The sequence below is a fragment of the Phodopus roborovskii genome, unplaced genomic scaffold (genome assembly GCF_943737965.1).
Source record: "Phodopus roborovskii unplaced genomic scaffold, PHOROB, whole genome shotgun sequence".
Lineage (NCBI taxonomy): Eukaryota > Metazoa > Chordata > Mammalia > Rodentia > Cricetidae > Phodopus > Phodopus roborovskii.
Window position 1 is genome coordinate 28,396,111 of NW_026126567.1, and position 15,368 is coordinate 28,411,478.

A 15,368-nucleotide genomic window follows, 5' to 3' on the forward strand; every position below is an offset into this window, starting at 1 on the left:
TTACAGAGCTGCTCTTGTGATATATTGGATTATAAGTTAAAAGCTCATAAAGTTAATTCCCTGAGAAGAGATTATTTTATGGGTCATTTATCTACCAAGACCTTTTTTTTTTAAGCATGGGTAAGAATAAGTCTTGACTATAGAAACTTAAATGAAATGTAACATTACAGGTGAATGCAATTCAGTACATTATATTGTCATGGATTTTATAATTTTCTCCACTTCAATTACAGATTTCTCCCAAAAACCTGTAGGAGAATTAAAGATATTTTATTTCAAAATATGTGAATGGTTAGCATTTTCTGATTAACATTTATGTTACAAATAAGCACATTTACTATTTATCCCTTTCTTCATCAATATGCCTAAGTTAAGCTTACAGAACTGAGAAACTGCTGCTTCCAAGAGACAAGCTACCATGTAAAATTATGTTTGAGAGGCAATTACTACTCTAACTTGAACAAGAATGCCAAATACTCAATTTAGCTTAATTGTCCTATAATTAGGAAAACAAAATTAAGATTCCTTTTCTTCACTTCTAAGCACTGATATAGACATACACAAAATATATTAGAAGTGAATTTTCCCAAAATAAAGTTTATCTATTTGGAAATTAATCTTAATAATCAATAAGTGGTATTGCTTCTCCCAAATGAAGGAAGATGGTGATTAAAATTCAATGGAACACTGCTCATCCTAATACCACAGCCAGATGCAGGAACCCCAGCTTGCTAAGCTTCCCTTAGCAGTTAGTAGTCACATAACCAATCTTCAAAAGTTCTTAAACAAAGTCTATGGACAAAGAAAATAAAAGAAGATACTTTTTGATGTTAACAGTAACAAAATCCCAAACGATCACATTTTATTTAAAGTATGGTTATTTTACTGTAAAACATTAGTTCACATTTAGATTAGTCATGTCAAAAGAAAAAAAAAAAAAAAAAAAGGCTAGATTCCTCTCAGGATGTCTGATGGCTGACACACTTCCGAATCACTGTGCATCTCTCTCTACACCTAAAATGTGGGCCACCTGTATACTAACCCCTCCCACATCGAAACAGGCTCAACAATGGTTCCCTTTGGTATTATTGGTATCTACTGCCTCAGTCAACTGGGGGAGAAAGAAGCCAAGCAAAGGGTATTCCTACAGGAAATGACACAGCGATACTGAAGTAAAGGACACCACCACTTCTTAGTGGCTACAAATCTGCACAGTGCCCCGAGATCGATCTGCTTCCCCTGGCTTGGAATCCATGCCAGACTTCACAAAGAGTCTCCTTTACAACAAAGCATGTTTTGGGTAGTTGAGAATACTTTTACAAAGACCTATGGGAGACAAGGGAGCTAAACTGCAAACTAAAATTAGGTTACTAGAAACCTCAGCAGTAAAGCTAACAAAACCAGAATTGTGGATGCGCCATTCCATTATTTTCTATCCATCAAAAATTATATTTCACTGTAAAAGATTAAAGGCTAGCAAGAAGAGGGAAAAGCTACTTGTATTTTACTTAGTAAAAATTAATTAAAACGGTCATGTTCAGTATTACTTATACTAAGTTCAATTTGTGGGCTTTATATTTGAAAGTACCAAAATACATGAATTTAGAACAAAAATGTTTCTACTAGATGCCACCCAGAAGAGGTATCAACCCAAGTCACAGGCAGAGAACTGTACAAGAATTACACAGTATCTGGATAGAATAAATAATATTTGGTATGCTCTATTTCTCCTTTAGACAAGTAGTATATCAATGTGCTTCTGATGGAGTCTCATTACATTTGTGTTGGATTATGCACATGTAAAAAGTCCAAAGGTGATCTGGAAGGCTGTTATTTACATAAATATTAAGTCAATATTTTCTGTAGGATGACTTAGATTCTAGATTTGTTATCATTAAATATGAAGCAAAACAATGAATATCTCCTTTCAGTTTAGATAATCTTTAATTTAAAAGAGTTTCCTAGGTCTTGTAAGAGTTGTTGTAAAGGTATTCATCACTAGGGCTTGTTTGCATGGCTGCCAGTAGACTGACTCCAAAAGAACATTTTTGCATCTGAATGTACTGTCCCGTATCAACAGCCTTTAGACTATAAATTTAACACTGCTAAAGAAAGGCAGAAATAAGGTCTGCTTTGTACTGCCTCAGTATCACATTTACAAGATGAACAAATAATCACACTCCTTTGGCTTATCAGGCACCCTGCATCTGAGGATCACAAATGGGCTGACAAACATTAATTAACTGAGCCACAAAGCGCTGCTGTGAGGAAGGCAGTGAGTAGATCCTGGGTCAGGAGATAGCTGTTTCGGTTTCCTGAAGGCTGGCCTTTGGCAGGCAGTGGCCTACCACAGAACTCAACAACTCCCAGAGGTCCACATCAGAAGGTCTCTACTAATACCAAAGCAGTGCAGGATGTAGACCTTAAAACCAACAAACTGCAATAAAGATGTTGAAGCAATAAACCAAAGTTAGTCTCACTGTGGCTCAGTTTCCCCTGAGTGTGCTGAAGAAAGTGTCTAATAACTAGTGTTCAACCCTAAGATAGAATTTGTGCTACACATGTAACTAGTGTATTATCTCAACAAAAGAATCACTGGAGCCTGGCTGGTGAATTGTCCTAATATTATTAACTATATAATAATATTAATTATTATTTTGCATTTGTATAAGTGAAAACTCCATTTGAAACTGGCAAAACCTCTGTGATATTTAGGGACAATGTTTTTCTCCCTATTTACATGAAACATTTCTGTGACATAAACATAACTTTAAAAATTCTACTGCAAGAATAATGTGCAAGCACCTTTAATCCCAGCACTTAGGAGGCAGAGGCAGGTGGATCTCTGTGAGTTTGAGGCCAGCCTGGTCTACAGAGCAAGTTCCTGGACAGGCTCCAAAGCTACAGAGAAACCTTGTCTCAAGAGACAAATAAAAAAAAAAAGCAAAAAAAAAAAAAAAAGAAAGAAAGAAAGAAAGAAACAAAAATAATAAAATCCAGAATGATAAAACAGGAATTAATAAAATATAAATATAATTATATTTGTTATGTATTTCCTTAAAAGTACAAACAATTGTAGCAGAAACTGCTCAGAAAAAGAATGCAAAATTGTACATAAGCAAATCAACATCACTACCCCTTAAATAAGAAGGAAAAAAATTATTGGAAAATATGTAATTTATTGATTACCTCACTTTGGCCAAAATAATGTTGAAGATACTAAGTTCTTCCTAAGGACAAATTTAAACAGATGTAAAAATACTGGGTAGGTTCATATTTATTCAACTTTGGTGATTGTTGGAAATTCGGCATTCTGTTGACCCCACCCTCTAATGATGGGTGGGACATACATGCCCAGTGTGGCCAAGTCATGGCTGAGTAGGGACTCAGTACACATGTGCACGCTTCCCCTTTTAAGCAAACACCCATCATCCCCCTCCCACCCACCCACCCCCAGCCCCTTCACTGCTCCCGGTTGGCCAATGTTGACTTCCTTTCTTTTCCCTCCACCAATAATCTCCATGTGGGTACATTGAGTCTAGTGTTTGTGTTTCATTGCCCACAGCTGCAGCCAAAGAACAACAGTGACCACTTCAGGAATAAGGATTTTAAAAGGTAAAGTTTGCATGTGACTGTGGATCATTTTAACAAAAAAAAAAAAAAAAAAAAAAAAAATGTAAAAGTTTTATTTAACAAAAAGGCCTTAATATTCATTCAAATTCACAAAATATTCTAAAGTTTTAGACTAATATTGATTGGTTGATCTGCAAAGAAGTCTATCATTTTAAAAGCAATTTACAAGAGAATACTTTGATCAATCTGGCTTAGGTTAACATTTAAGCTGAGTGATACACAAAGGTGGCAAAAACAACCTGAAGTTATTTTCATGTCTTTCCTAGTCCTAATAGAAAAAAACAAAACAAAACAAAAAAACAAAAAAGGCCATTCACTAAATGACAACATAAATAAATGGCTTGAAAACCCCAAAGGGCAACTACTTCTCTAGTGAAAGGAATTTTGGGACATGGAAGGTCTTCAGGAGAAACTTCCTTCTACACTTGTAGGAATGGGGCAACTGGCTACTAACCCACCACTAGACCCAATAAAAAATGCATTGATTAATTAAAATTCAGAATTGCATTATCAGATGGATATCCTGAAAGCAGCTTTATAAAAGAAGCTGATATAACTTTTACCTAGTCATTAAAAATGCTCCACTTCTTAGCAACAGTCTTGAACTGTTAAATCAACATGGTCTAGGATGACTTCTCCCCACTTGACTTTTTCTATCAGTGTATATACATCATGTTAGCAGACTTAAAAGTTCGTCTCTCAGCAACAGCAATCTACATAAAAGCATTTAGGAGGGCACTGTGCTGCAGGCTGTGTTGAAGGTAATGAAAAACTCTCTTCCATGTCATAAGTGGGTTCCTGTAAGTAAATATACATGTCCACCAGCATGATCCACTGTACTTTAAAAACTCAAAAGCCAACACTCCATTCTAAACACAGGCAGAACATGGTGTTTTATTCCAAGCAACTCTATATTTCAAGTATGCTTTTCTAAACATAATACTAGTTTGAAGTTTTCAACTATCCAAATGAACTGCATTACTTTTGCCTTTGGTAACCATGCCAATGATATTCTATGGGTACTTCCTTCCAGAATGAGCAGGTAGGGTAATTTAGCATCCCGCATTCCACCAGGAATTCCCTCTATATGTCTGTCAAAATCTGCTCTTAACATGACTAGGTTACTTTGAAAGCTCATTATGATATATGCAGATAACTGGAAATTCAGTTAAGAGATCAACCCAAGTATTGCACAATAAACCAAAGTAGTAGCTCTTTCTACTCCAAATACCTACTGGCAGTGGTTCCCAACCTTGCTAATGTTGTGACCCTTTAATACAGTTCCTGGTGTGGTGGTGACCCCCAACCACAAAAAGATTTTGGTTGTTACTCTGTAACTGGAATTATGCTACTGTTACAAATCAAATCATAATGTAAGTACTTTTGTAGACAGAGGTTTTGCCAAACTATTTACTATTTACTTTTGGCCAATAGAGTCAAGAATTCCTAAAAGAATCATCAAAACACAAAGACATAAATGTTAAAGATTCCTATTTTAAGTCACAAAACAATGAATCTGGCTTTTAGAGAGAGAGAGAGAGAGAGAGAGAGAGAGGGAGGAAGGGAGAGAGGGAGGGAGGGAGGGAGTGTATTGGGGGGGTGATGTGTGTTGGGGGGGAGGGTGCTGGACTGTGAAATGAAGTAGAGGCAGTCTTTAAACATCATAAATCGCAAGGTTAGGGATCGAGTCCTCCACTGAGGGTTAGCTGTGCTGAAGACCTGCGTCAGCAGCTAGCTAATGCAGAGGAAGTGAAAGAGCAGTTGAAATGGTGCAATAGAAACTTCAAGTCAGGGGATTAAGGAAGTGGAGGAACTGAAAAGAAGGAATGTTTTTAGAAGTTATATCATCCTGAGGCTGAGCACGATAGCAATGGGGTTTTTGTTCGACTGCTCAATCAGCTACTTACCATTCCAAATTCTTAGAATATACAAGGGAGGCTGACAAACTGACAGACCAGAAATGCATAAAAAGAAAAATCACACTGAAATAACTTGGAGTCATGCAGAAATGTCAGTCGCGTGGAAGAGGAAGGACTCTAGTAATCTAATGGAAATCGCCCAACTCTCAAGATGTCACCGGACACTAACATATATGAAACCCATTCTCCCTCTCAACCAAAAGTCATAAAAGACCTGTGAGACCAGAAAAGCATACATGACTAAGAAAAGGCTATTTGCCATCAGACAGGCACATCTATCTACAGCTTTGCAAAGGAAGCACCCAGAGATGAGCCTGCTCCTGGAGGGTACAGAACTGTTTGGTCTCTCTCCAAAGTTATGTAGAGAACATTTGTTCCTACTGGACAACAATAAGAAGTCTTTGTTTCTTGTGGAAACAGAGATAACCCCTCTTCTATAGCCAAGGCTCCTCTCACTCTGAGCCTTAACTACACTCAGGAAAAGCAACGGCTTTTTAAGCTGTGCCACTTGCAAGGGGCATATCTTAACTCCACAGCACCAGAGACACACAGAAAGGCTTCAGAGAAGTTTGAAGGCGCACAGCAGCTAAGCCTACTGTCAGGGAAGGGCTTCTCTCCAGTGTCTGTGGCCACAGACCTATGTATGTTCTCTGACTTAGAGTTCAAAGTCCTAGGCAGAGGGAACTCCATTTCCTAACCTGGTGTTTTGTAAAGGGAGCTAATTTCTGATCTCTGATGGTACCTTCTATGCAGGAACATAGTTTCAAAATCATCCTGAAATCCCTTTAATTGTCTCAGCACCAAGGTGACATGCTGAAGGGTGCTTACTGCTTTAGTCAAAACACACAGACGCAGCATACTGTGAGCTCACTGGGTTTCAGAAGCTAAAATATTTCTTTAGAACACTGAGTCTACAAGGCATGAACAAAAATGAAGAGTTTCCTTACTTGGAGATTCACTGTCATTTTTCCCATGTTTTCCTCCCTAAAAGGTCCTGAGAGGATGAAATAGCCAGAACTCTCCTTTGGATAGGATTTGTACTATTTATGTTTACATTTTGCTCATCCTTTTTCGTTCTTTCCAACAACTGAACTACAGCCACTGTTTTTTGCTGTTGCTGTTGTTTTGGTATTTGGGGAGTTTTGTGTGGAGTATGTGTGGGGGGAAATTGTGGGGGGTTTGTTTGTCTGTTTTAAGAGATGATGTCTTCTGGATTAACATCTCGCCCAGGAGTTTACATTCTTAGTGCTTTAATCTCTGCTAACTTCCCTTATCGCCTGTGTACTGTATCACAGCACCTTAAAATTTAGTGGTCAATCAGTTTTTTGAATATAGGTGAGCATCCATATGGGATTAGAACGCTCCCACCTCCAAAGGTGGCTTTGTTGCTTTGCATAATCATCAAGAAATATTAACCAACAATGAACCGGAGCTCAGAGCAAAAACAAATAGGCACGTGCCTACCTGGAAGTTAGGTTCTGCTCCTTTGACTTTCATACGTATAAAATATCAATACAGATCATTCCACTTCACTACACAACGCATTAAACTAAATGTAGAAAATGTATGTTCCCTTCAAAAGATATATTTTATTTGAACAAGTAAACCTTCCTACCCGTAACAGCGACTGGGATTCGTCCTTGGTCTTGCTCTCTCCAGAAGCAGGGTACTGCTGTGTGAGGGACGCAGACTTCTCACCACCAGCAGGCGCCCCTTGCAGGAAGCTCTTGGTATCGACAGCCAAGCCATACATAGGTCTTGCCAGGTGGGCAGCTTCCACATTGGGGCTGTCCCTCAGTGTCTTTGTCTGCTCTTGGGAGCTGGACACAGGCGTCAAGAGCCCTAGGCTTGCTTGAGTGTAGGATGGACTGCCCCTTAGGATGTCAGTCCCTCTCCAAGCCACGCCACGAAGATCATCACTGGAACTCTCAGCCCAGACTTTATCTTTCAGCCCTTCCTTGTCATCAAGTTTCTCCCTCTTGACTACGCTCTCAGGAACTGTCTCTCCCATTTTAGAGTCTGGGTTTAGCAGACTGTAGACCTTGAGGTCAATTTTGGGCTCTTCCTTGATGGTGGGTATGGCATGGCCATCCTCTTCGCCATTAGCAGTAGTGATTTCCTGTTCCTGGCAGTGAACGGTGTTGAAGTGCTCCAAGAGTGACTGAGTGTCGGCAGCTGTGAAACTGCACTGACGACATTTGTAGCAGCTGTGTGCTCTCCTGGAAGGAAGAAAAGAGTCAATGGGAAGCCAGAATTCTGAAGGGAATGCTCTGGGCTAAAACAGTCCTCATGCACCTGACTTCTCTCATGCAATGGAGCAGGTATAAATACAATATTCTCGACATCAAGAAACTGGAATTTAATTAACAGGCATGTTCATTTCTATATAAAAAAATGATTTTTTTCACCACTAACAGACATGAAGACACACTAGCACACAAGCACACAAACACACACACTAGCACACAAGCACACAAACACACACACACGATTTCTTTAGCACTAATAGACATGAACACCAAGAACACACCCAACAACAACAACAACACACACACACACACACCGGGGGCGGGCAGCTGATTACACATAGAAGTGATTATTTAGCTTCATTATCAACTGCTCTATCCATTGTGTCTTGGTGGATAATTGCCAATTCTGTATTAGTAAGATACTGTTTTTTAAACTTGTTTCACCAATGATCTTTCCATTTTTATTTATCAGAGCTGAACTGTGATCTGTTTTCAACTAATAATGCATTAACATTTTTAATGCTGTGTTGCTTTTTATACCTTTCCCACATATTAAAATAGTCTATGATTACAATATTCCTTTCTTACCTATGTTAAAATAAACTTACTCAATGAAATAAGGCTACCTGATCTATATAATCTAGGAAATAAGATGTGTTAAAACAAAAGAAAAAATGAATTGCATGATCTATAAGTAGATATAGAAACTAAGCAAACTGAATGCTAGGTGTCAAACAGCATGGCAGGGGTTGTATAGATACACTTGTTAAAGGAGTCTGTATGTGTGTTCATGTGTGTCCCTTCTTTTTAAGTCATAAAACCAAAAGATTTTATTGCCAGATGTTATAACATCTCCACTGAAAAATAAAAAAATAAAAAATAACTACTATTTAAGGACAAATGTTTGATCCAAAAGAACAAAGTTATTTAATTGTAAGAAGCATACCAGAAAAATACACCCATTTCTGCATGAGGCATTGTTTCTTTGATTAAAAACGTCTTCCTTCACTCTCTAAATATCATAGGAAGTACTTTCTACTTGTCCCACATGTTACCAAAGGGGTAACACAGTAAGTTCTCTGAGCTATCAGTTGAAGTTACTCCAGCTGGAGATAAGCATCATTCTGTCATTTTGCCAGCTGCTAGCTACATAATGGTAAAATAGGAACTCACAGTCCCTGCCTTCTGGGCACTTACAGGGTCCTGAGGGTGACAAGCTTCACTGTAAATAGGCAGGTACAAAGAATGATGTAAGGAAATAATGACAGGAAAGAGAGTGCAAGGCATGTGAGGGGCACTTACAAAAGTCAAGGGACTTTCTGAGGGGAGTCTACAAATCCAAAGGATAAGCAGGAGCTATCATTTTGGGAGGACTGAACCCCCATGGCATGTACTCTCCCACTGAGCAGCCTGTCCTGACCTAGATAATTATGCTACATACTTTTAGGGCCTTTCTGGAAATTTACATAATCAATGTTTAAAAATAAAGGTAAAAATACTGCACTTTCTTTTCTCTAGGGTTTATAATGTTCTGTTTCGAAAGAGCAGTTCTCAAGGTGAAATGTAATGTCAACATTTGAGTATTCCTGGCACTGTATTTACTAGGCACTATTTTAAAAATATCACATGTACACAGATCACATTATAACCACCATGGTTTCATTGTTTTAGAAGCTGAACTGATGTTGAGTAGACTTGCCATTTCCAGATTCCCTGCTAATTTATTGCTTAACATATATATCTATTTTTCAGTATTCCCATCTTGTTTCCTTGGCTCTTTTTAAAGATAAATTCTAAGCTTATCTGACCGTCTTTTGTAATAATACATTTATGGGAGAGTTCATTTGTATATAATATCTTTTGCTTAGTGTGTGTTATGCTTTTTGTATTCTATGTATGTATATCTTTCTTCTATGAGTCCTAGAAAATGTTTTCTATTTTCTCCTCAAATATTAACTGTATACCATCCATATCATTCTCTTTATTCTTTCCTTCTAAGATTCTGATTACTTGTATATCTGTAAAGATCTCATTGTATTTCCATATGTTACTATCTGGTTTCATATTTTCTACTTCCTTGCTATATCTTCAAAACTTTCTCTATGAGCCATCCAAGTCTGATTTCTAGCATCCACATGGGGTCTCATTGCTGTCTGTAACTCCAGTCCTAGGAAACCCAACCCCTTTTTCTGGCATCTAAGGTCATCAAGAAAACACATGTTACATGGACAAACCCATACACATTAAATAATTAAATGCTTATTCAAAAACTTTTGTCACATTGTCTCATTGTGATGAAAATCACTGGCTCTCCATCATTACCTAATCTGTCAATTATCCCATCTGTTTTCTTTAATTCTTTTTTTTCTGATTATGCTTTTTAATCAGGAATGGTCTTTGCACAATGGCTCCCCTCAGTAATTAATAGTTTCACAATGCATGATCATTTTAAATGGTGATTTTTACTTCCTTAAATATGTAACAATTATGACATCATAACTAAAAAATCCCTGTGTGTAAAGTTCCTATGTGTCCGAATCTATCGTTTCTGCTTTCTCCTTTTCTCACGTATGGTGTGGCTGCTCTCTGTCTACACAGCAAACATTGTAACAGTGAGTGCATACAACTTATCTTAAACTTTGTAAGCAACAATAAAGTATGATTCTATAGGCAAATGTATGTTTATTAAAAACAATGGAGGTTATTAAAAAAAAAACAGTGGAGCACTGAATGTGGAAACAGTTTCATCAACATTGAAGTAGAACTCATCATTTCAGCCCATCTCTGCAGATGACCCAACGCCTTAGTCGTAGCCAAAGCCAGCAGACATATTGGCATTTGGACTCTGGGCAGCCTCATATGCCACATTTGCTTTTCACTTCTCCCTCACTATGGTTTAGCTCATTCTTAGTGAAGTAAAGACTAAGCTTTGGAAATTCCCCTTAATTTGGAGAAGTCTGGCAATGCATTAAAAGTAGGCTTTAACTAGTTCGGTTGCTTTGTAAGAAGATTTTTGCCTTGCTTAGGTCTGAAGTATAAATTATAGCACTGATAAGCATTTTGATAAAAATGACAACAAATAGAAAATGGATGCAATGTCTACTGAGTAATAAATCAGTAAAATACATGAAGCATGAAAAACAGATTCATGCATGTAAAACAATGACAGCCACAAGTGAGTTAGAGAGCATTATAAGTATGTATAAACACTGAGAAAGGAACCTAACTGACCCATTTCTAGTTGCTGAGCAGATATTTTGACTCCACTTAGAACAACCCCGCTCTTACAGTCTTACAGAAAGTATGTACACATACTGTGAGTTCCACAACTCCATTTTCGATGTAAATTATTTCACACATATAATAAAATTAGAGGATTACACTGATTTTGTTACACTCTTACTGTTGTACAAAAAGCCAGAATGTCCCATAACAATAACATCAAATGACAGTAGAAATTCTCTAACAGGACTAATATAAATAAATATGGAGTTATCTAGAAAGATAAAATTGAGATAAGGTGAAAAGACCTCTTATTCTATTTTTAAAAGGGGGCATTTGAAGTTAATACTTTCATAGTGGATTTGAGTTTGAAGCACCTACATGGCTATTTCATTCTACACCCCGAGGCTTCTAATGTGACCAACATTTAGTGACATTTCCTTACACTTCTGAATCATGAATTTCATGAATCAGAAATAATAAGGCTCTAAATTTCAAATAAATTCTATAAAGACTCCCAGGTAGTAGATAAATAACCTAAAATTAAAAGTGTCCTCAGATCAGGGAAATTATGACAGAATTTAAAAACAAGTATTATTAAAGTTCTCAATGGTCTAGGGGACTACCTTCTATTTAATTTCTTAACTAATAAAATGTGGGGAGCTTGACTTAGATTCAAAGCTAACATACTACTGTCTTTGGCATATATCCTTAGTTGCTGAAAATGGTCTAAAACTATGTAGTGAGAGATTAAAATGTAACTCACCTTGGAGCTGTCAAAGTATTGAAAACTATTACGAAGGCAAACGCTGCTGGGATTTGCATTTGCATAAAGACATTTGCCAAGTTCTATATATGTTCATGCATTAAACTGCACAGATACAGTACAGAGCGAGCAAAGAATAGACTCTTCCTGCTAGAGGTTACTTTAACTACTAAGAATTAAATAAACCCTGAAATTATTAGGAAATGTCTTTTATTGAAACTCTTCAACTTTTCAAATTGTTTTCTATATCTAAAGACTATTAATATGCTGGATTTATTTTCTTTCAGACAAAGATTTCAGTAATGACTTACACTCCTGATGAAAACGTGTTTGTGCAAATCATCTGTTTGTTAGATGTATCAGTTAGCTCTGTTTTTCTATGCCAGTGTGTGTGTGCACATACACAGGAATACATATATGCACATATATAAATAATTGTGTACTTATTCCATTTTTCCTCATAATTAAAGAAAGTAGTGGGGAATTATTCAAAACAGCCACCCCCTTTACAAACTACTGGATTACCTAATTTTTAAACCACTTCACAAGTCTATGCACAAACTCACCCATACTTACACATCCACCCTAGTAAGAGTCAAGGGAAAGCTGGAGCCTGCTAGCACAGAAACAAATTAGTATGCAGCTAACATCGGGGGAGACAGAAATACTCATTGCAAGTGTGAACACATATTTGATCGCAGGACTGTGTCTTTTCTAGGGCTGACCTTATAAATTAAACAGTGTAAATCTCCAGTAAGTGTTTTCTGAACATTCCTATTCACTGTAAACATTAGGATGCCCTTCGGATTAACATCTAACATTGTTAACCTATTGTTGAACATGAACCGTTTCAATACTGATGACTGAGAAGTCATACATTCTATGCCACTAACATAGGACCTTGGAAAGGGATGAAAGGCATTTTTCAAGTCTAGGGATATAAACAAACAAACAAACAAGAATAACTGGATTTGTTAATCTAGGGTATTAAACCTATGTATAGAAAAACACTTCCAAATTGTAAATAAAAGCTGAATACAATAGCTCACCTCCCTTACCTCCCCCTACCTCCACATGTGGGAAGGACTGAGGCAGGAGCATTACCAGTAGTTTGGCAACAACCTGTGCTATATAATGAGTTGTCATACCATGTAAAATAAGTAAATAATAATGGAAAGAAAGTAAATAAAATTTTTACTTTGGTGCTTCGAGGCAGAATAACAATAAAAAGCCCAATTAATGCTCAGCTCTGCACGCCTTCTATTTTAAAGGTCTGAGCATACTTCCAGCTTAAAACCACATCTCAGCTTAAGCCTGTCTTCCTTGGGAAGGCATTTCCTGTCTCAACATTATTAAGTTATGCCCTCACTGTGTTCATTGCCAGCATAGCCCTCTGCTCCACTACTTTTATGGCACTCCCCAATCCTGGACTGTGGGTGCCTGGTTCTCCCCACTAAAGTGTTAGCTCCTATAACCACAGATGGTGCCTAGCTTATTTACTCCTGCACAGACAATGTGTGGATCAATGTACAGTTTTGAATTCCAGAAGTGAATGCATACATTGAATGAGGGTTTAATGCATACCCATCTTTCGAAAAGCAGGAACAGTACACTGAGGAGGCGAAGATTGATAAGGAGAGTCAAATAAGTAGAAGGAAGGTGTATGTGTTGCATATGTCAATGAATTTGAAATAACCTGTTCTATCTGCCCACACGGAGTGACAGCACAATCAAAATCAGGTGTATTGCAAAATCTCACCTCAGCATCATTGTTTGTGTGACAATGGTTCAAGCGTGAAAAGTGAGAAGGCAATCTCAAACTGATTGCTTCGAGAATACAATATATTCTAATAGAGCCTTTCATATGGAAGTTGTTCCTTCAATAATTATGGGAGGAAGGGTCATATTAGCGAAATTAGTAAACGCATCCACCATTTCATTGAGAATTTGAAAATGCACTCCGTAAGTGGTAGAAGAAACTTAGCAAACATGAGAAGACATGACTAAATTAAAATCAGAAGCATTGCATTAATAAACATATCATCTTCAACTCCTCAAAAGAACTTATTTGCAACTGTCCCTGTATGTTTAGCCACATCAGATGCAACCCCACTAAGTCCTATACCATCCCTCTGGGTTCTATGATTCTCCTGGTATCTGGGGCCCTGAAAACTTACCTGTAGTGTCTAGAAATCTCTTCTTCCACCTGGGTAATAAAATCACATTTGGTGCACGAATGTTCTTTGCTTTCCTTGACTGCCTGCTGCCCATCAGATCCTAGCAGATGGTTGGCCTCTTGTTTGACATCCGATGCTTGGGACTCATGCACGGTCTCATAGTGAAAGAGGAGTACATCTACATCGGGGGTAGAGAAGGGACACTGGTGGCACTGGTGTTTGACTCTGGAACTTCCAGCCACCCCAGGAGACAAGTGCAACAGCAGGAGTGCACAGTGGGAGCAATTACTTTTTCTACAAGCAAACGGATAAGTAATTTCTCCAAGGTGCTTTTCTGGGCTGCAGAGGCCTCTGGGACAGAATGGACAGTGCTTAATGGTACACTTATGGATGTTATGGAGCTGCTGATAGTGACGGAGAAGTGGACCCACGACAATCACATCAGGGCCATGGCTTTTGGAATATCTAAAGTCACAGAACTGACAGTTATAGCTTGTCACCATATTATCCTCCGCTCCCTTGCTGGAGAAGTCCTTCTTTTTAGTCCCACTCAAGCCCTTTTCTGGCTTGGTAAACGACTCTCCTTCTCCACTTTTGGCCAGATCATTCTGATTAATAACAGAGCCCCTGGGAAGCTTGTCATTCAACTCTGGATTAAGACCGCCTGACTGCACTGCCCCATGCTGTTTGCCATAATGTTCTAGCAGCTTCAGTGAGCTGGATGACTCACAGCTGAAACTACAGAATTTACACCAGTAATAACTGGTGGCATCTGTACCATTTTGTCTTGAGGAATCGAGGGGCTTGATGGGCACTGAGTAGCCGACCGGGGTGTCATCTCCTGCTTTGACTGTTATCTTGTCTTGCCACTTTCCTGGGTCTCCAGAGTCACTGGCTCGAAGGGCAGGGACAGATTTGCTAGAGTTTTTCTCGGAAGGTTTTGCACCCTCAGAGGATGGGAGAGAAACTTTGATTTTATTCGGGTGAGTCTGAAGAAAATGCTGTTCTAGTTCGGTTGACGAGTTGCCCATGTAAGTGAAATTGCAGAATTTGCAGCGGAAGTACTTGGTGTTGCCTTGGCAATCTGGAGTTTTCCGTCCAATGCCAATGAATGTTCCACCTGAAGTGACCTGGAGGGCAGAAGAGATGGAAGTTACTTTAGATGTGCTGTAGATTCAGTCAGTTCTCTGTGAGGGAGCAATATTGCCAAGAATTCAACATTTTTATAAAATGACATTACTTCTATGGCTTCTTAAGAAATGGCTTGAACTGTAGGAAAGGGGGGTGTCTTCATTTCTCAGAAGGTCTCTTTGAGTGCTTAATTTTAGGACAAAAGATGAAGTCATGGAATAAAAGTACTTTAACCACCATTTCAAAGAACTAAATAATATGTATTTTAAGA

At 38.1% G+C, this 15,368-nt stretch overlaps 1 protein-coding gene across 8 annotated transcripts in view; it reads right to left on the minus strand.

Moving 5' to 3' along the window:
• Trps1 (transcriptional repressor GATA binding 1) overlaps positions 1-15,368 on the minus strand; it is a 228,205-nt gene that overhangs the window by 151,592 nt on the left and 61,245 nt on the right. For 7 of the 8 annotated variants that reach the window (XM_051202667.1, XM_051202664.1, XM_051202666.1 and 4 more), the window contains 2 exons: positions 13,967-15,096; positions 7,168-7,771 (listed from right to left, as the gene is read on the minus strand). In XM_051202667.1, the coding sequence (XP_051058624.1) occupies positions 7,168-7,771; positions 13,967-15,096 (1,734 nt within the window). The remainder of the gene's footprint in view (positions 1-7,167; positions 7,772-13,966; positions 15,097-15,368) is intronic. The other variant, XM_051202671.1, reaches the window with a different exon arrangement.